Source organism: Mustela nigripes, chromosome 1, assembly GCF_022355385.1.
Source record: "Mustela nigripes isolate SB6536 chromosome 1, MUSNIG.SB6536, whole genome shotgun sequence".
NCBI lineage: Eukaryota > Metazoa > Chordata > Mammalia > Carnivora > Mustelidae > Mustela > Mustela nigripes.
In genome coordinates, this window is record NC_081557.1 from 63873573 (window position 1) to 63896774 (window position 23202).

Genomic DNA, 23202 nt, shown 5'->3' on the forward strand with positions numbered 1-23202 from the left:
ACATACCCTCCCCAATGTCCATAACCCTACCACCCTCCTCCTACCCCCGTCCTTCAGCAACCCTAGGTTTGTTTTTCGTGAGATTAAGAGTCTCTTATGGTTTGTCTTCCTCTCAATTCCATCTTGTTTCTTTTTTTTTTCTCACCTCCAAATCTTCTAAAAATCTCATTTCATGAAAGAATTTACTTTACCTTCTATTTACATCTGTTTATTATGCCCCAGACCCCTCCTTTGTTAAAGCTGAAAAATCACAGTAGTGGTACCATTTTCACTGGACACTATTCCCAAAACTCCCTGACTCAGTTGCCTTTGAATCCACAGACGTTAAGCATCTTTCTTTGGTATTAACACACTTATTTAGGTCTTAGGTGTATTCCTTTGGATGACATTTATGAACCTTATCTGCAACATTATAATCCATCAAGTTATAATTTTGTCTTAAAAATTATAATACATTTAGAGAACAGGAACTATATCTATTTAGCTCCCTCATAAAATGCTTAGCAAGTGCAAGAAACAAATGAGTACTTACAAATGTTCCTCATGATCATGATAATGGCACACCATCATTGATTTTTTGGCTTCTTGGAAATTATTTAGTTCATTGACTCTAGACTAACTTGGCAAAATGATATACATGTTTTTGGCTATCCAGTACATTACTGTCACATTTTTTAAATTCTTAAGAAATCGTATTACCAACAAAATTCTTCACTGTTCTTATTTTCTTTATAGAGTAAAATTGAGCAGAAAAAAATATAAGATAACTGAGAGTCCAAACTTCTCTTAGGGACAAAAAAATTCATAATAAAAACAAAATAATCCATGCAAACATACCACTTTGCTATAATAACTCTACTTCCAGGTCCAAAAATTGCAGGATTTGCTTATTTCAAAGAATTAAAAGTCACAGTTTTTATTGGTTAAAAAACAAAAATTGTGCATTCCCCCCATTTGGGGGATCATAAAATGACTGAACTAGAATAAAACCTAATGAGTAATGAATTCCAATCTTTTAGTGAGCTGTCTGTACATATTCAGTGGCATTATAAGTGAGCTGTCATCTGTGAAACAATGATAGCTCAGATTTCATGTTTATCAACTGAGAAACCAAAGGGAAAACAATTCATCCTCTCTACTGAGAGCAGATGGGTATTTAAATTATAATATAAATTACTCATTTCCCTGATAGAAAAATTTCCTTATTTCTGAGGTTATGAAATATGAAATTTAACCCCACCTCATACTTATTGAAGGATTTATTATATTATGATAGCAAATAGGTTATGTTGAATTCTATCAAATTAACTAATGAACTGTCCTCCATGATTCCCACATAGACTCACATGAGACCAGAAATATACTGCTCTGTTATATAAGTAATATATAACATTAAGACATAAAATGTTAATCCTCAACCTAATCCAGACCCACCTAGATGGATACTCAAATAATTGCATATGGATTTGCTACTCATCTCCCACTGCTACTAAACTATAAATTCAGTCACTCTCAGAATTCTGGGGAAATTAACAAATAGGAGGAATTTGGAATTCAATCCATTTGCTATTAGCTTCTTTTTGTACACTAACTGTCAATTTACTGTTCTCTAATATACTCAATAATTCACAGCAACACAATCATCCCCAAGCCTCTTCCCTACATTTTCCAACTGATGTAATTTTTATATGGTTAGCAGTAACCCCCCATAGTAATTGTTTGGCCCTATTACATTGGACTCTATATATCATCCGTTCCACACAACTCTTTATCTCCTCAGATACTCTTTATCTCCTTCACTCTATGACAAATCTTTAATTTGGTGTCTTTGCTTCTAACCTGGTCTTTCTCCCTGCCAGTCTTTGTGGTATCAGTAAGGAGATCCATATAAAATGCTAATTTTACTTCAGCTCCTGTTTAAAGCCCTTCCATTTTTCAGCAACATCTTTGGGCAAAAAGACCAGACTTCTTAGCAATTCCAAGCTCCTCCATGACATGACCTCTGGATACCATCCCAGCTTGGCCTTCCAACATCATTGACATTTCCCTCACATTCCATGATAGTCCACGCCTCTGAGCCATTATTCAAGTTATTTCTTTCCATGGAATAATCTCCCAGTCTGGACAAGTCCTGTTTACCCTGACGCTGTTGGCCCTAGAAAGCCTTGTAACTCTCCTTCCCAGAAGCATCTACGTCCTCCATGTTGGAGAGAACAGCATTACATTTTGTTTATATATTTGACTCCTGCCCCCACTAGGTTGTGAGTGTTGGTGAAGCAGAGCATATGTCTCCCTGCTTGCTTTACTCCTTCCTCCTTCTGTCCATCCCTTTCTCTCTCCCTTCCTTCCTTCTCTTAACAAATAATTACATTTGCTAGGAACAAGCATTTTAATTGACCTTTGACTACAATGGTGAGCTAAAAGATTACAACCATAATTATGCTGAGTCTGTTGGAGGAAACTCACTACAAATGACCACACTGAAAATATAATTACCCATAAAAACAGAAATATCACAGCATATAAGAAACAACACCTAAAATTGAGGTGTCTAGGAGGCTTCTCTGAATGACTCCTGAGCTATGATCTAAACATCCCAGGTACATGTGTGGGTAGGGTGAGTAGGCTGGTGGAGACTACAGTAAACATACGGATCAGAACAGATATAGGGTAGAAGGAAGCAAGCAAAAGAAGAATGAACCAAAAGGCCAGTGTTGCTGTAGTGCACAGTAGAAACAGTTGAATCAAGATGAAAGGTTGTTCAGGACCAGAGCAAGGAGGCCCTTCAAGGTCATCATGAGGATTTTCTCTCTTTATCCTAGAAGCAATGAGAAGCTATTCAAGTGACTGAAGCAAGAGAAGCGATTTAATTTGACAAAGCTTTTGAAGCTTCTCTGGCTACAGTAAGAGAATGGATTGGAGGTGAGAGCTATCGTGAATTCAGTCAGAAGTAAACCAACAACGGTAAAATCCAACACCAACACCACTACTGCCTGTACAATAGCTAATCTGAAAAACTGGACATGCCTGGAAAAAACTGACAATTATTCTGAGTTGTCTCACTTGAGTTTTGGACCACATGCCTTAGTAGGCTCCTTGGCATATCTCAGAAGGGCTACTATGCTTCACTCATCAATTCACTACTCCAAACGATACATGAAACCTCCTCCTTCTCCTCAAAATTCAGCACACCTTTCTCCATCCTCAGTCTCAGTGATAACCCATTTCTTTCACCAAGAAAACAGAAGGAACCAGGAGAGAAACCCCATCCCTCCTACTTTTCAAACCCCTCAATCCATCTGTCGTCATGCTCTGTAATCATCTTCTCTGTGCCCCTCCTGTTAGGAAGCATGAACTGCCCAGCTGCCTTATCCATGGTCAACTCCTCCACTTGTACACTGAATCCAGTTCTTCTGGAATGCATTAAGAGGCATGTGTGGACCTTGCTTCTGGGATTATGCCCTCTATCATTCCAGCAATATCGACTCTTTCTTCTCTACTTCATTCTCATTTTTCCCAGAAGTACCTACACATATTATAATCGCTCAAATGAAATATATGTATATGTGTACATATTTTATATTTCTACACATGTATTTGTTATATGTCCTCTTAACTTATATCTGCCTTGTCCCTATATCCTCTTTCCTTCAGCTACTGACTTATTGCTTTATTTCATTTTATATTGAAACTCCTTAGAATTTGCCCAGTGGTGTTTTGGGCAAATATTTAGCAGCCAGGTCTTTAGAAACATTTTTTAAATCCATTTTTTATGATGTCTGTCAATTTTTGTAGCATAAATATACTGTGATGATTTAAAGCTATTGAACTTGACCTCATGGAAGACAGAGTTGGAAGAGAAGCACTCAATCAAATGAGCTCACAGGAACTGGTCCCAATATATCAGTGGATTTATCTATATGGACCACCTCTACTTCTCCTACTATCTCTTGGACCTACTTGAGACAGGCTTCTGTCCCCAATACTCCATTAAAAACACATCTCACAGTGTCATTAAATCAGCTCTCAATTTACTCTACTTGTCAGAAGCAGCATTTGTTTTAATTAATCAATGCCTCTTTTTTTGAAACAATGTTTTGTTCTGTCCAGGATTCAAACTCTCCTGGTTCCCCTCTTATCTCTGTGGCCACTTCACCTCTGTCACCTTTGGACTCTAAGTGTTGAAAGTCTCAGAATTCTGTTATACTTCTTCTCTATCTATACAAGTAGCTATTCCTGATAGCACAGTGTCACTTTGGAGGTCCAGCTTTCAGAACTTGGGGAGGCAATCTGGTTCTCATAACAATGATCAGCAGTTACTAAAGTGTGGAGGGTAGGGGTTAGAGACATTCGATATCCTATAACATTGTGGAGGAGGAGATGCTATGCAACAAGGAATTATCACACTTTCTGCTTGTTTTTCAAGTAACTTTTTGGACATTCATGTAAATGGAAAAACTCATTTGTCATAAATGCAAAGTATTTACATGACCTAAATATGTGCTAAAAAATCCCCAAATTGTAGCCACCCTGCAAACTGCAGTAATATTGTAAACTATTGTGCCTAGAACCAAAAGAAGTTCACTATTTTGGAAAAATCACATCATAAAGAAAATAGTGCTCATAGTATTTCAATTGTATTGAGATCCTGTATTTAGAACTGTCTTATTCATGATCACTCTGTATGTGGGCTAAGTCACCTATTCCATTATGACTTCTACTATAGTCATGTTTGAAAATATAAATAGGAAATATAAGTTATTTATTATAAATTACTTTCTTTTAATAGCTCCTTTATACTAAGGTTAGGATATTATATTGGTTTTTAAAAATAATTTGTGTACATAATATTTGCAAATTTCATTTTAAGAATGTAAAGAGGGCATATAAAATGCTATAAAATGAATATAAATTACTATAAAAGGCATATTAATGTAATGACATACAGGCCAAATACATACAAGGTAAATACATAATATATACAATATAAGATATATATAAAGGTATATTAAAATGTATATAAATCTTACATAGATGAGAATTACTATTGTAGCTGATCCTATCATACTTCCCATCTTTAGATCCAAAATATCATAATTCCCAGGTTTGGATCTCTACCCTAACCTCCAGATTCATACATGCAATGATCTATTCAACTTTACATTTTGAAAGTCTAAGAGGCATCTCAAATTTAAACTGTACAGAACTGAATCTGAATGCCCACTCTTGTTTCCCTGATATGCCACAAAGTTCTTTAACTCAATACACAGAGCACAGTCTGTCAGTCTGTCCACTTACTCTAAATACCTTAAATTATCTCTGATTCCTAACTCTTCTTTTTTGGAATTTTTAACTTTTTTAATGAGTTTATTTATTTATTTGAGGGAGAGAAAGTGGGGAAGGAGCAGAGGGAGAAGAAGAGAGAATCTCAAGCAGATTCCAACTTAAGTGTGGAGTCCAGCGTGCGGCTCTATCCCACGACCCTAGGAAAATGACCTAAGCAAAATCAAGAGTCGACCCCTTAATCGACTGAGCCACCCAGGCTCCCCATGATTCTTAACTCTTCTTATGTCCCACCTCCAATCCGTCAACAATAGCTGTCAGATATACCTTCAGAATCCCACCACTTTTCAGGACCCTGTCACTGTCACCCTATGTGACACTTTCTCTTGTCTAGACAGCAGCAAAGGCTTCTCTTTAAACTCATCTCCTAATTCCCACTCTGGCCCACCCACATCACAATCTCTATAGAGTGGCCAGAGTTCCCATTTTAAAATCTGAGTCAGACCCTAATCAAAATCCTCCAGGGATTCTCTACAACATTTAAAATAAAACTTAAGTGTGTAAGTGCCCACCATGTCTGGTCCATGGGTATTCCCAGATTTTATTTCCTACAACACTCTCACTCAGTTCATACTCCGTTCGAGCAATACTGCACACCTAACTGGTCCTTGGCCACAAACATTTGCCTGCTTCTGGGTTTTTACACTTCCTCTCATCTTCCCCAGCATTCCTCCGAATTCAGAGCTCTGCTCACAGAGGCTTCACTGTGAACTGGACTCTAATAGTCCAAAACCAGGAATGGCTACATAATTTAAGTGGAAGGAATTTAATATACGAAACTAATGACTTAGGTGAGGGAAGAACTGAAGCTAAAAGACCACGAAGAAAACCAGAGAATAGAAAGAAGTTATTACCATCATGGGGGATAATGGGGCACCAGGCTACCAGAACCCATAATCAGGAATATAGGGCAGGAGATAAAACCACTCCTGAAGCATTATTAAAATAATGATACATTCCCCACCCCAACAAAAAGTTTGACCTGTTTTCTGCCACTCTGAATTCCCTTTCCTCCCTCTCCCTAAACTCAATCATTTAAAACAAATAAATAAATAACCTTGGCCTCACAACAACTAGGTAGGGTGTATTAAAATAAAATGGGTATCATTCAGATGTAGATTTTTAAACCATGCCTATTTTCTCAATCACATAAAAATCCAATCCTCCCATAGCCTACAGTGTCTGACCCGCTGCTTACCCCTCAGTCTATTTCCTACGAGTTACCCCTTCTTCATGTCTGTTCCAGCCCCAATGGCCTCCTTGCTGCTCCTTGAGTATCCAAACATTCCCACCTCAGGAAATTTGCACGCTTTCCTCAGGACTTCTTCCTGAAATCCACCTGACAGACCCTCCTCTCCTTGTCCGTAGCTAAACACCCCGTCTAAAACAGCACTCCCGGGACGCCTGGGTGGCTCAGTTGGTTGAGCAGCTGCCTTCGGCTCAGGTCAAGATCCCAGCGTCCTGGGTTCGAGTCCCACATCGGGCTCCTTGCTCGGCGGGGAGCCTGCTTCTCCCTCTGCCTCTGCCTGCCATTCTGTCTGCCTGTGCTCGCTCTCTCTCTGATAAATAAATAAAATCTTTAAAAAAAAAAAAATAAAACAGCACTCCCCCCTCCCTTCACCATTCTTACTTCCTTACCTTTATTTTTCTTTATAGCATTTATCACTATCTAACGTACAATACCTTGTTTTTTTGTTTTTCTTGTTGTTCTTTACTGAAGATCTCTACTGACTAGAATATAGTCTTTAGGAGAGCAGAGACCTTGTCTGTTTTGACCAATTCTGTATCTCTAGACACACTACACAACAGTGTCTGGTATACAGTTGGTGTTTAATAAATATCTAATTATGAGCCAAAATAACAAATAGTTTAAATGTTATCTTCCACAAATATCTAAGCATGACAATTTGCTAGTCAAAGCAGCAGTTACAACAATAAAGAGTATTTCTAGTCATTCCTTTGTAAATGTGGAAATTCGTAATTCATATTTATTACGGGCTTCAGCTAACGCTTATACTATGTGAACATGCATTATGTAAAACCCAGGTGTTTCATATATCCAAGTATGATTTGTGCTGTTCAAAACAGCCAGTTTGCTCAAACCTATTTTGCATCTGCTTTTTGGGCATGCCGTCTAAAAAATGGTTGGTATTCAATAGGAGTACTTTTGATTTTTTACTCTTCTTACAGCCACCAAAGCTATTTACAGATATGGATGGTAAAGGTGGATGCCACAATTGTTCCAAAACATGTTCTCATTATGAAATAATAACATTATTATAATTTGTGTGGCCATAATCTGACTTGTAAAGAGATTCCCTATAAGAAAAAATATATCCTTTAAATGCATTACACATATTCTGTTTTAATCTTTTCATAAACAATCAGCTAGATGAATTATATGTACCTGGCTAATTTGATGACATAGAAATAAATAAAGAGAGAACTATCAACTCTTTTCTTGGTCTAGTCTTCAACTAAAATTTTATCTATGGTTTCTTGTACTATGAGTATCCGTGTATTAAGTATTAAGACAAATTCATGATGTTATATGGCCCTGGTTTCCCACTTTTGATCCTCAAAGTGAACCATATCCTCTGATTATAGGAATATTTTTCATTAGACATTAAATTGATAGAAACTGATAACACAGATTCAAGGATTATACAGGATATGTACAATAAGCCCTCATTGCATATTTATCCAGTTGTCAATCCATTAACTATTGAATGGAAAAATGACAAAATTTTTAGAGTAATTTCAATGCGTATAATGCTTTTGTAGTAAAACTAGAGTAAGTTGCTATTTAGATCACTACAAAAACCAACAGTATAACATTATCTCAGACATTATTCAATAGTAATCTAATGCACAAAATAACAAAACATTTTGGACAGTTAGAATGATAAGCAAACCAGTAGGCAATCTGTGATCATGTATTTGAAATTGGAAAGTATGACTGACTCTAAAAAAGCAACAAAAATTAATTCGATGATAAATCCACTTGAGTGATTTATCTGTTCCATCACCATCATTTCAAGGAAAAACCTAAATTGTGTTTGAGGTTTGAAGGGTCTTCCAAACTTAATGAGTCTTTCACATACTTAAGGGGTGCAACAAAAGTCCAGGTTAAAATAAAAAGCTAGACAATAAATCTGAAACTTTGAGGCCTGCTTGTCCTGAGCTATGCTCAAATTTCTTCTTGGTCACTTTGCTGCTGGGTATCATTGATTAATCTTAGAAAGACCATCCATGGGGCAGTCTAAAATTTGTTCTTTTGACCTGCCCAAGACAGAACATATTTCAGGGAAGAAAAAAATAACTATAAAATATCTATCAGTTTTGAAAAGCAAACCTCTGATATTCAACTTTTAAACATCTTTTTGCTATTTACTACCCCTATTGCTCTTAGCACTAAGTTTTAATTAATTATTTTAAAACAAAACCCAATGATCTTAGAGTAATGTTCCCAGTTTTCCTTCCATAATTATAACTCCATTGTTTTAAGACAGTTAAACCTTTTTTTGACCTAAAGTGCCAGATATTATTTAGTGCAGAATTATTTAGGGGTTTTATGCATGAACGCTTGACACTTCTTTCCAAGTCAACAAATATTTAGAGTCAACAACCCAGAAGGTTTATTAATTGAAAATCATCTGACTGGAACTGAGCTCTAAATAGAATGATCTTATTTCTCCCTCAAAAAAGGAGAAAAAAATTAAAACTATAAGATGTCCCTAATAGAAAAGATAGAAATAAATGATGAGGTAATCATTTATTTTAATGAGCTACTGACAATAGAAAATAACTTTACGAAGAAACTGAGTAACAATAGCTAGTAATAATCCATCATGAAGTTTCTCCTTATCATGATGAATTAAATTATATCTTCATTGTACTTTTTCTCTTCAGATACAGAATTTTTTCAATGACCACTCATTACTGAAGTTAATTCACATTTCATTGAGATTCTTAGCAAAGAACTTGTTCTTTGTCAAATAGTGCAAAACAACTATGATTATATCAACTAGTTCTGAGATTATCATGAGAATTACTATTTTCATGCTACACCAGTGTTTTTCTAACAAGGGATTACCATGATCTCTTTTGATGCAATCAGATAAACTACACATATTGAAGCCTGATTTTTCATAATTCTGAATGGGTCATTACTGCTCAAACGTCTTTTGATTAATCTCATCGTTTGCTCATTAAATACTCTGTTGGTTTTTTTCTCCATTTTCATCAAGTTTCCAATTCCAAGCTGGTTGTCCTTTCTATGGATAAAGAATTTATACACTATTATTTTTAACTGTCTGATGTAAGTTCTTCAAATGTCCTTCTTTGTAAAATACCCCCTCTTCTTATTATTCAATATCTTGCCCTTTCCTGATTATTACAAAAATTAGTCCCCCCTTCCAGTGCTAACTTCTCAAACCTGTGCCAGCAAATCCTTTCCTTCTAGTCCTCTTTCCATTCCCATTCCTCCACTGAACTCTTCTCCTCTGCCTTCCCGTACCAGTAGATTCTAATCTATCCAACTAGCAAATTATTAATGCTATTATTGTTACAATGATCCAAATCTCTCAAAAGTTCTCTAGCATCTCTAAGTTATTTTATTATCTTGTCAAGGCATTCAACATCTTCACTGCAGTAACCCCAAATATCTTTTTCATAGTACTCCCAAGAATGAAGTCTTTGCTTCTGCTAGACTGACTGACCCTTCTCAGATATGGTTTACACATTACCTTCCCTGATTTTTGACAATGCTGTGAATTTTACTAAAATGACCTCCTTCCTTTTTCATATGCCTGATTTTCAAGGTTCAGCTCAAATTCCCTCTTCTCTGTGAAGCTCTAGACTATTCTAAGTCTACCTTTTTCGGATTCCCTCCTCCTAGTTTAGCACTCAATTAGAAAATACTTTTATTTAACTTGCATTCATGTCTATACTGCATTCTTTCTTTTGAACAGCCAAACTAAGCAACTAGCCAACAGATTTACATTTACATTTACATTTATTGAGCACTCACTTGTTAGTCACTGTATTGGACCAGGGGAATAGAGAATGAACAATGTTTCATTTATTTATTCAGAACTCTTAATACAATGCATGCCACACATAATATAAAAGTTTTTATTGAATAAATGAGTAACACATCACTAATAAATTTGCTATGAAAAATGACCACTATTCCAGGGGCACCTGGGTGGCTCAGTGGGTTAAAGCCTCTGCTTTCGGCTTAGGTCATGATCCCAGGGTCCTGGGATCAAGCCCCACATCGGGCTCTCTGCTCCATGGAAAGCCTGCTTCCTCCTCTCTCTCCCTGTCTGCCTCTCTTGACTACTTGTAATCTCTGTCTAATAAATAACTAAAATCTTTAAAAAAAAATTGACCACTATTCCAAAGATGCTGTGGAGTTGTTATATTATACACATAGGTAATACCACAAAAAGGTCATGCAGGAACTGTTAGATTTAAATCTCAATAGAAATCCCAATCCCAGGTGTTGATTATTTTGAGAGTAAAATCAACTACTTATTTTAAAATCATATTTTCTAAAAAACACATTTCATTCTTCCCACTATTGCCAGTGCATTTGACAAGTAGGCAGAAACCAATGATTTGTAAACACAGCAAACAATACATTAACAATTATTAATATCCAAGGTATTTGAATTCTAAAAATGCATCCTACAAGTAGAAAATACAGACTATCAAAACTGTATATGCAAAGAAAGAAAACAACAGCTTGAGAACATATCCACATTTCTATATATGCTAGTTGTCCTATTACTTAAACACATGCAAACTATTGTATGACCCATTATTTTCAAAGCATGTACCTTAAAACTCTGTGTTCCACATACCTGTCCAGTCTCCTACTATTTTAAGGTGGACCCCAAATGTTGCTTTGGTTTCAGTAGGACACTAAAACAAACAAACAAACAAAAACCACTGGAATCAATTCTGAGTAATAGTTAAGTATTACCAAACTATGATTTAATAACAATTTTCATTCTCATAGCAAGTCCTCCAAATCAATAGCAAATAGAAAGGAATGAACTAAAAATCTATATAGATCCTCATTAGTGGAAGAAAAAAAGCAACTTCGACCAGTCAGTAATACAATATACATTTCTCTAAAAGTCCATAGGTATCTCTATAAAAAAAGACATATAGTCTAAAACTGTTAGTATATCACATTTAACAACAAATATTGCCAAAATGCCTTTTGAATCAAAATATTTAAGAGGACACAGGTTTAAACGACAAAGGAAGAAATGGAGACTAATGATTTTAATATCTTTTTCACTCCAGATATTAATATACACTTCACATCTTAACAAGTTCCAGGAATAAGGAAAAAAAAAAAATTTCCCAAAGTGACCTGAATTTTCCATGTCCGACAAAGAAACTCCTACTGAAAGAGTTCTATTTCATTCCCTCTCTTAATTCTCAGAAGAAATAACCTGAAGTGGAGGCACCTGGGTGGCTCAGTGGGTTAAGCCGCTGCCTTCGGCTCAGGTCATGATCTCAGGGTCCTGGGATCGAGTCCCACATCGGGCTCTCTGCTCAGCAGGGAGCCTGCTTCCTCCTCTCTCTCTGCCTGCCTCTCTGCCTACTTGTGATCTCTGTCTGTCAAATAAATAAATAAAATCTTTAAAAAAAAATAAAATAAAATAACCTGAAGTGAACTGGCAAGGGTACCTGGGAGGGAATGAGTGTGGTTATGGAAGTAAGAAAAGCATCCATAGCCCCATGTTTATGAAATGTAGAAAACACCCACATCACTGAAATGAGAGAATAATTTTGGCTCACAATAAAGAAATGCAGAATCTCCTTTTATTTTTCAGAACTCTAATCTCTCATCCATAATCATCAGATTCAACCCTTGTGAAAAGTAAGTTCTTTCATAACTCATTTGGTGGCACAATCTGACTTGAGTTTATGGGAGGGTAATGATGGGAGGCTAACACCTTTGTATAAAAATTCATACAGAAGTGTTTTCTATAGAAGTATCCATTTGTTGGGGCACCTGAATGGCTCAGTAGGCTAAGCATCTGCCTGTGGCTCATGTCATGATCTCAGGGCCCTGGGATTGAGCCCAGCATTAGACTCCTTGCTCAGATTTTACTTAAAAATAAAATCTTAAAAAAAAAGTATCTGTTTGTGTAAGAATGTTACCCCATATCCTGCTAGAGATCTTCTGTAATATATGAAATATACATACCTTTTAAAATCCACAAAATTTTTAACTCCGAAAATACATCTAATCTAAGGGTTAAGGACAAGAACTTTATACACATTATTATTTTAACTGTATGATAAAAGTTCTTTCAACTGTCCTACTTCCTAAAACATCCCTTTCTCATCACACAATATCTTGTCCTTTCCTGATTTTTACAGAAATTAGCAACCCCCTTCCCATTGCTAACTTCTCAAACCTGTAACTACCAAAGTTTTACTGAGTACAATTTACCAAGGGCAGTGGCAATTTCTTTATTTCCAAAATCTCACAACAACCCCTGTCTTTCATAGTAAGGGATACTGAATAATTGAGACTGAAAATATGAACTTGCCCAAGATCATACAACTAGTAAGAAGACGAGACAGAGTTTGGATCCAAGTCTATCTGACTACATAGTTCTTAACTACGGCAAGTCACTGTTCCCACTAAGGCAAACATGGAAAATGGGTAAGGTTGCATGAGAAAGCAAATGGTGTAGGAGGAAGAAAAGTTATTTGTTGAAGATTACTAGAATCGACATACAACAATAAGAATTAAGGGGAAACATGAGCTGAAGCCCTATGTGTTCGTGGGGGCTCTGTGATGGAGAATGGGTTGCATAAAGCAAGTCTAATATCCTCGAGCTCACTGTGTCAACCAATTAGTGTAGGTCAAACCGGGATGCTGTAAGAAGAGGAAATAAGAGAAAAAGAAGACACCATGAAGAAATGTAAAGAACTCACCGTCAAACAAGAAAGGCAGCTTGGAAACCAGAGAGAACACAAAAATAAAAATGTAGATATTGCTCACTTCACCAGAAATCATAAACATACTAAAAATACATGATCTAATAAAGGTTCAGCATTGGGAATTGATGTGACATGGAATTTCCAAACTACTCTTTTGCAATCACTGTTTCTAATGGAATCATTACTATACGATAAAAATATGAAATGAAGTAAAAGAAACTATAAATATGATATTATTTAAATATTATTTGTACTATAAAAGGTACTATTTCATTTATAATGGTGACTCTAATATTTATCTCATTTGCATTCCAAGATCATTAAGTTTTGTTAACTAGTATATCTTAATAATTATACCATTAGTAAGATGGTGTGATGTGTATAAACCACCCATCATTTTCACTCTGTACTATTTAATGCTGACCAGAGCCTCTATGCACTAAAATTTGTGCCTTATAGAAAGCAAGAACCCCAACAGAGTTCAAAGCTACCAATCTGTGTGTCCATGCATCACCTGATGTTTCCCTCACTGTGAACTAACCCTCAAATTGTAAAAATAAGATCTAAGGAAGAAGGTATCAGAATAGAGAGGAAAAAGTTAGTCTTGAGATGCCTGAGTGGGCATCTGGCTTGATATAATCTCATACTCTAAAGGAAAACATATCTTCCCAAATATTCATATCTCTAGCCCATTCTTTCAGTGCAATTGTAAAAGATACTCAGATATGATAACATCCCCTCCAGTCCTGTAGGAGCCTACAAAACTCCACCTTGTGAGGCTGGCCAAATGTATCAGTACAGTTTTTAACGCTGATCTGATTGTGAATAGATAAAACATAGTAGTTTTTCCCTCAGACTCTTGGTATAATACCTTTATAAGTACTGATACTTTCTCAAACTAACTGGAAAGAAGAACACAGAATTTAAAATAGTCTTGCCCAATCACATTGCTTCAAATTTGAAGGGGTCTCGCCAGAGTAAAGCACAGAATGGTTTCAGCATGTGTGGTTTGAAACAATGACTGAGGATCTTAGAATCACATTCTAGTACCTTTGCACAAAAAAATGTTCAGATTAGCGCGCCTGGGTGGCTCAGTGGGTTGAGGCCTCTGCCTTTGGCTCAGGTCATGGTCTCAGGGTCCTGGGATTGAGCCCTACATTCGGCTCTCTGCTCAGCAGGGAGCCTGCTTCCCCCTCTCTCTGCCTGCCTCTCTGCCTACTTGTGATCTCTCTCTGTCAAAATAAATAAATGAAATTTTTAAAAAATGTTCAGATTCACTAATGTTGCTTAAAACATAGTATAGTGATTCTTTAATGCTTCCTCTTTTAATTTTTTTAAATTTTTTGAAGTTTTTATTTGAATTTCAGTTAGTTAACATACAGTGTGATATTAGCTTCAGGTGTACAATACAGTGATTCAGTGTTTCCATACATCACCTGGTGCTCATCACAAGTGTCCACCCTAATCCCCATCACCTGTTCCCCCTTCGCTCCCCACCCACCTCCCCTCTGGTAACCATCAGTTTGTTCTCTATAGTTAAGAGTCTGTTTCTTGGTTTCTCTCTCTTTTTTCTCTTTGCTTGTTTGTTTTGTGAAATCATATGATGCTTGTCTTTCTCTGATTGACTTACTTTGCTTAGCATAATACTCTCTAGGTCCATCTATATCATTGCAAATGACAAGATTTCATTCTTTTTTATGGCTGAATAATATTTCTGTGTGTGTGTGTGTGTGTGTGTGTGTGTGTGTGTGTGTGTGTACGTACAGCAAGAGGCAAAAGAATGAAACCAGACCAAGACCACTTTCTTAGTCCATGCACAAAAATAAATTCAAAATGGATGAAAGACCTAAATGTGAGACAGAAAACCATCAAAATCCTAGAGAACACAGACCTTTTTGACATCGGCAACTTCTTTCCAGATATGTCTCTTCACTATCTTTTTTAGTATATGTGCTGCCGAAGTGAGCACATCCTCACTATCTTTTTAATAGTGCTTAAAAAACTTCTCAAAAAGAAGTAATAGTAAAATACAGATATCTATGGCTATCTACTTCTCCTCGAACATTAATAAGGAAATACACTTAAGACAAGTTTTCAGTCTAAAAAGTTTCACGATAATATGTGTACTTAAGCCTATATTATTAAAATAAAAACTGGTATGTTTCTTTTTTCTATACAGAGAAATAAGTTGAAGAGAATACATAGTATGGCATTAGGAATATTAACTTCTGGGATGCAAAACTGAAAACAGAAAATGAGAACTCGTTTTGTATGCATCTCTTTTTAAAATTTATTATTAGCCTTTGTAATGTTTATAATTTTAAATATTTTAAAAACCTAATTTAAAATGTAAGCAATTAGACATTGCTGAGTCTCAATTTAGTCTCACTTAAGTTTCCTACATGAAGAAAAAGAGTACGGATCATGTTGACCATAATATATGTACCAAAATATACATCACCCAGTTTAAGGATAAGAAAATAAAGTGACCGAATTTATATGAGAGAACAGATCTGGAGGAATTTCTATTTTGATATCCTTGAGTAAAAATGTTTTCCTTCCAATTATTTGTTCAATATGGCACTGAGTTTTTAAAGTGCTCAAATGACTAATGATTTTATAACAGTCCCACAGAAATATAAACAGATATTACATAATCATCTTACATTTGAGAACTAAATGTAAAAATGATGTCACTGCACAATGATTTATTCAACATGGAAAAAGAAATTTCAAAGCCACAATGTGTTTGTTTTTAAATCAACATCCTGCAATAATAAATAAAAATGATTCTAAAGTAGACAGTACTTTATTAAACAATCTATTTTCAATATAAAAAGTTTGTTAAGCCACAGAAAATGATCACAGAATATGAGTCTTTAATTATTATTGTCAGGTCTTATTTTTAACCCCTTCTTCCATAGCTCTAACTTCTATGCCTGCTGCATGCTTCCACCTGAAATTCACTCTAAATGTTCTATGCTTAAAATTCTCAATATCTTACTTCTCAAATTGTCCTCTCTTTCTGATTCTCTTATGTCTGGACATAGAACCTAGGCCCTTATCAGGACAGAAGCTCAAATCTCAGAGGAATATTATGTATATTTCTGCCTTCCAGCATGCAATCAACTTTCGAGTCCTCTAAAATAATCTTACCAAAGAAAATGTCTGATTACAGCAATCTCCTATTGATTAACCTTTTGTGTCCACCTAAGGAAGAACACCCCCTTCTTTCCTAGGGTCTATAACCAAAAACACCTGTTCCAAATTCTTTCCAACTTTATATTCCATATTCCTCCTTGACCACTCTAATCCATCTAAGCCAATATAGATCAGCTAATACATTTCCCTGCTCTCTCACTTTCCTACTTATTAGTCTACTCATTTAGAATGACTCCATTCCCATTTCTCATATTGTACCCTACCAATTCTTTAAGACCCATCTCAAATGCCACCACGTTGATGAACAAATCCTAATTTTCCCTGCCATGAAATTCACTTCCTGGACCCCCTAAACTATTTTACTTTTATACCCTTTATTACAGTCAACCTCCTTAATTTTATATAATGTCTCTCTGCATTAAAATACATTTACAATGTCTTGAGGTCAAGAAATATTTCTAAGTCAGTACTGTATATTCCATAGCACCTTACCTACAGCAGGTATGCATTCAAATATCAGTTCAGTAAAATATTGGAGAATTAACCTGAGAATGAATAAGGACTTCAATAATGGGCAATTCTTCTATAATTTATTCATACATTCAAACATGAATCCAAAGTGTTCCAGAGACTATACTAGGAGCTCATGCAATTTCACAAATGAGGATTGTTCTAAAAGTAAGAGAAGAGATAATGAGCCAGGAGCACAGAACCCATCACAATTAATGCAACATCACGACTCTAAACATTTTGACAAATACAATATTTTAATGTCTATTTGTTTACTTGAAGAAAAACATTAGTGTTTACTTGTATATTTGCATGAAAAAATAGATTCCATCTTAAACAGAAAGATTCTGGAAGAGTATGTAAATGAAATGTTTATGAACTGTGAAGGAAAGTGCGTATTTATCTTAACTCCCTCAAAAAAAAAACAAAACACTAAAGCGATGGTTTAGGGATAAAAAACACAAACTAAAACAGCAAAGATGACATGGAGTACCAACAATGGAGAGGTGTGAACAAAATTTGGCATGGTGAAATGTAATGGTGGCTGGGAAACTGATAGATAGAAAGAAACATATGAAGCTTAAATTCCACTATCTTCATAAGGGGGATCACCTTGAGGAGCAAGCCCATCTTTCCCTCACAACAGACCTTAGAGACAATAGAAGGAACCTGGGGTTCAACTTATGATTGAAAAAAAAAAAAAGAAGAAAAAGAAGACTTATATTCACATCTGTATATGGGATAATCTGACCCCCAGAATCATCTGACCCCAAGCACAGGCCAGGCAACTCCTCCCCAAACCCAAAGACAAAATGAGGTGGGCCAGAAGGGGTTCTAGGTGTAGGAGTAAACTGTACAGTGAAGAGGAGGGCTGTGATTGTTGAGATCAGTGACTTCACTGATTAGCCCCACAAATATTTAATGAAAGCACACTAAATGCCGTCTCAAATTTACATTCCAAAACTGAGCTCTACAAACACTCATCAGGACCTGCTCTCCCCATGACCTTCCCTTGTTCAATGAGGTCCCAGTTGCTCAGACCAAATACCTGGGAGATAACCTTGACTCTTCTATTGCACATTCCATACCCAGGCCATTAGGAAATCCTGTTAGCGTTCACTTAAAATATACTCTGAATCTGACCACTTCTCACCAGCTCCACAGTCACCATCCTGGTCAAAGCCATCATCATGCCTCAACTGGATGCCCAACTGGATGCCCTTCTATGTGGTCTCCCTCTTTCCGCTCATTTCCATTCACTGAATCTTAACACAGCTACAAAAGTAACCCCTATTAAAAAGTAAATCAGATCATGCCGTTTCTCTACTCAGAAGCCTCCAGTGGCCCCTCCACACTCAAAGTAGAATCCAGAGTCTTCACAATATTCTATACTCCGTATGATCTGACCCCTCATGACTTCTCCAACAGTATCTCCTACCATCCTCCCTTTTCCTTAGTGTATTCCAGCCACACTGACCTCCCCTCTCCCGTTCACACACATTGACACACACACATTTATACAGATGCAAATCAATAGCCATTAGGTAAAACTCAGGGTGAAAACTGGACAGTTTTGAATAGAGAAATGACATGATCTGATTTTCATTTTAAAATCATCATTCTGGCTGCTTGTTAAGAATAAATTTAGATGAACAAGGGCAGACAGAGGAAGACGAGTTAGAAGGTTATCCAGATGGTGGTAGACTGGACCATGGGGCCACTGTGGAAATGGCAGACAAGTTTTGAAGGCAGAGCAGAGGAAACGTGTGAACAGATTATTGACCATGTTTTTAAAATGATAAAAATCAAGATTAATATACAGGTTTTCAGCCTGAGCAACCTGAATAATGGAGTTGGCATTAACTGAGGTGGGGAAGTTTGTGGATGAAATAGATTTGAGAGGTTGAAGGTTAGGAGTTCAGTTTTAAACATGCAAGGTTGTTCTTTAGACATCTGAGTGGAAGTTTCTGGCAGACAACTGGATACATAAGCTTGAATTTTGGTGTTGGAAGCAGGGCTGGAAAGATACATTTGGGAGAAGATAGCACTCAGATGCATCAGTGAGCCTGCATGAGATCATCAGAGAAATGAGTTTAGCTAGAGAGGAGAGGGGGTTCAAGGAATGGACACTGGAGTGTTCTGATATTTAGAGGTCGTGAAAATGACAAGAAAAAGCAAAAAGAGACTGAGCAAAAGCCAGAAAATGAGGAGAAAAACCAGGTGAGCTGGATGTCCTGGAAACAAAATGAAAAAAGTATTTAAATAAAGCAAGGGATCGTCTGTGCCAAACACTGCTGAGAGGTCAAGTCCATCGAGGACTGGGAACTGATCACTGGACTCAGCAGTCACATGGTCATTGCTGACTTTGGAAGTGTTTTTGTAGGGTGCTGTGGGCAAAACGTCGGTAGATTTAAGAGAAAATGAGAGAAAGAGAACTGAAGAACCGAGAAATGGGGCAATAGCTGGAAAGATATGTGAGTCTAGAAGGGAGTCTTTATTCATCATACTCTCTTTTGTACCTAGGTAGAAGGAGGCATCTAAAAATACCAATAGGATAAATCAAGTTTAATATTAAACAGCTGGTTTTCTCTAAATACACTGACCTATTTACGTTCATATTTATCACACAAAGCCTCATTAGGCACAAGAAGGAATATTTTCTTTTCCCCTGGAAAGGAGCCAAACTAGAGCAGTTAGATCATGTTTAATGTTCAGGGAGTTCAGCTATCCTGTTATGTTTCATGAACATTATCGACCTTTTTGGGGCAATTTCTACCAATGTGTCTGGTCTATGGTTAAGACACATCATTGCCTTGCTAATCTATCATCTATCCAAGCTGAGTTTCTAAGCTTCCTAAGCAAAAGATTTGTGAAGCCCTAGAGAAAAACCATCTTTTTTTCTTTAAGAAATTACACAAATGAAAGCAAGACCCAAGATCAAAACAGTTGATGCAGACTTCCTGGTTGTATTTAAACCCATGAAATGAAATAAATAATCATAACTAAAACTTTGCCAATCTTTAAGGAATCCATGACCATTCTTGTCTGGTTTTCATTGAAAACTGGAAAGACTATTCCCAAAGCGACTGGTTAAGAGATTAAAAATACAAAGCAGCAAAATGATGGCAAGTGCAGGCTTGCTATGAAAAAGCACAGACAATAACAAACTAACAGCTAGACTTGCCTCTGACTCATGGAAAAATATGTGAAATCGGGTTATCCCGGCTTAAAAATAATGAATCACACAACTTCAAATACAGATGTCAGGAAAGCACATGTTATTTCTGAATACGAATAATAACGAAAGGATATAGAGGTATTCACGCAAACTGCAATCAATTACACCCACAAAAAACCAGAATCTATGTCATTTCTTTAATCAAGAATCCATGAAGAATACCAGGGAACAGAATTAATGTCCATCTCAGGTAATTCCTACGAAATTTTTCTCCATTTCATAGGAAGCAGTGGTTTTCATGCTTTCTTAAATTTGGGCTTTTTAAAAGCCACATCTGATTTGCATATCTAAATGAGGTGAAAGCATGCCCTAATAGAAGATTTGTTTTGGCAAAAAATCCAAACTTTGGTAACTACAGAGCATGGCTGAAAAGCACTGTTAAAGATTCATTACATAGTTGAAGAACAAAATAGAAAATTCTCCCCAGATCTGAAGCCCATAAAGTTCCAAAGAGGGAGAAGAATCTGAAAACATAAATTCTGGATCTAACTTTGTCATCAATGATGTCACTCTGGATCCTTTGATCCCTTAAAGAATCACCATTTCCCCAATAATAAGAAAAAAAACAAAGTTGGTGTTTGGACTACAAGTTGATTTTTAATTGATGTGTAGTTGACATACAATATTATATTGGTCTCAAGTATGCAACATGGTGACTTAACAATTATATACATTACAAATTGCTCACCACGATAAGCGATAAGCGTAAGCACCGTGTGCCACCATACAAAGTTATTACAATCTTACTGACAATATTCCCTAAGCTAAACTTCCCACCTCTGTGATTTACTTATTTTATAGCTGGGAGTTCATGCCTCCTAATCCTCTTGGATTATACATCTTTAAAATTCAATGACTTTATATAGGCTAAGATTTTTTTATGTATCTCATATTCAATTTCAAGTTTTAAAAAAGAAGACTTTTCTCATAAAAGATATATTTACTACACTTCTTAATATATTTATAAATATATAATTGAGTATAAATAAATAAGTTAAAGACATGCATTTAAATGTTATTTGTGGTGGGAACTGTGGTGTGTTGCTCAGACCTTCTGTCTCCCCCAATCCCTCAAACCCCCACACTGCCTCCCAATTTTCAGGATCAAAACACTAAATCCTCAATCTCCCAGCTGTTCCAAGGGTTTCCTGCAAAGCTCATTACTGAGGCCTCCCCAGGAACTGCTAGCCACAGAAGAAACCTTCCTTGCCTCTACGTGCCTCTCCCAAGGATATCTGGTCAGTTGGAGAGTACAAAGGTTTGTCCTCTTGACCTCCACATAGGACAACTCTGAATTCTCGTTTTAGGCAGAGCTCCCGTCAGGCCTGAGGAGGCCTCTGTTGAGACTTCATCATGGTTCGAATTCTGTGGTGTGTTCTCAGTCCCTCGCTCCTTACCAACGTTGTCCTGAGCACACTCCACAACCTCCCTCAGAAAAATCTTTACCTTTCAGTCTGTTTCCCAGGAAACCCAACCTAAGACATTCATTCTACAGGCTAGTGAACCACAGGAGGCAAATCTTCAGTTCCTCGAATGACTGTTTCTCAGCCAATCTGTGGACAGAACTTAGTTACTGCATGTTGCCGAATGAGGCAAACAAAACAAAACAATTCAGTTTAACCCTGTCTTGGTTCTCCAGCCATTCTCTGTAATAAGAACTATAACAGCTCGGGACACCTGGGTGGCTCAGCGGTTTAAGCTTCTGCCTTCGGCTCAAGTCATGATCTCAAGGTCCTGAGATCGAGCATCCCCGCATCGGGCTCTCTGATCAGTGGGGAGCCTGCTTCCTCCTCTCTCTCTGCCTGGTTCTCTGCCTACTTGTGATCTCTGTCAAATAAATAGATAAAATCTTAAAAAAAAAAAGAACTGTAACAGCTCTTACTGAGAACTTAGTATATGCCAAGCACCATGCTTAGATCTTGATTATATCTTTCTAATGAAGATGGGGAGTAACTGCATGGAGAACTTATTATTATTAACCACATAATAAAGAAGTGAACCAAAGTTGAGGATGTCAGTAGTCATAATACTAAATGGGGGATCTAGACCTCCAATCCAAGTTGTAGGATTCCAAAATCCATGGTCTAACACTAACACTACATAATGGCCTCTGTCGGCAAACACATGGCTTGGTGGTTCTGCTGGAGAGAACCAGGAGCATTAGCAGGTAACAATCACCACATCCTAGGAAAACCCAGCAGATTAACACATCATCCTTGTGTAGGAAAGTTAATGTCAAGTGTTAGAAACACTGAAGCACTTTAAGCAATTAACACTCCAACCTCTGGATTCCTAATTAAATCAGTACTCAGAACTTAGTTGTACTTTGACTAAAATTGTGAGACCTACTACAGTGCTTCCATACCTTATCTTTTGTACTTATTTTTTTATATTTTAGAAGCTTTATCTCCATGTTTAAAAATGAAAGTCAGACTACTGAATTTATAATTGTATATTTTACATATTTACTTTTCTGTACATTGGCACAATATATGAAAATAAGCATTAGATTTTTTTTTTCTAGTGGGGGAATTGGGCCTTTAATGCTCCACAATAGAGAAGAGCTTAGTAGTATGGATAATCAAATACTTGGAACTGCATCTTTCTCTATCATTTTTATTCTTTCAGTAAACATCTCTCCTCAGTGGCAATTCTTTTTTGTTGTTTGAATCCAGCAACAAGGATTTCCAAAAGCAAGAGGAGTTTCAGAAATACGAATGCCTTTGGGATGCCTGGGTGTCTCAGTAAGTTATGCGTCTGACTCTTGATTTCGGCTCTGGTCATGATCTCAGCATTGTGGGGTCCAGTGCTGCATCAGACTCCCAGCTCCACAATAGAGACTGCTTGAGATTCTCTCTCTCACTCTTCCTCAGCCCTTCCCCTGCTTTGTGTGAGCACGTGCGCGCTCACACACTCTCTCTCAGTAAATAAAATATTTTTATTATACACACACACACACCCACACACAC

The 23202-nt window shown here is 36.7% G+C and overlaps 1 protein-coding gene across 1 annotated transcript in view; it reads right to left on the bottom strand.

Moving 5' to 3' along the window:
- Nucleotides 1–23202, bottom strand: part of NOX4 (NADPH oxidase 4) — a 174301-nt gene that overhangs the window by 71073 nt on the left and 80026 nt on the right. Inside the window, exon 12 of the mRNA XM_059412437.1 lies at nt 11214–11274. Within this exon, the coding sequence (XP_059268420.1) occupies nt 11214–11274 (61 nt within the window). The remainder of the gene's footprint in view (nt 1–11213; nt 11275–23202) is intronic.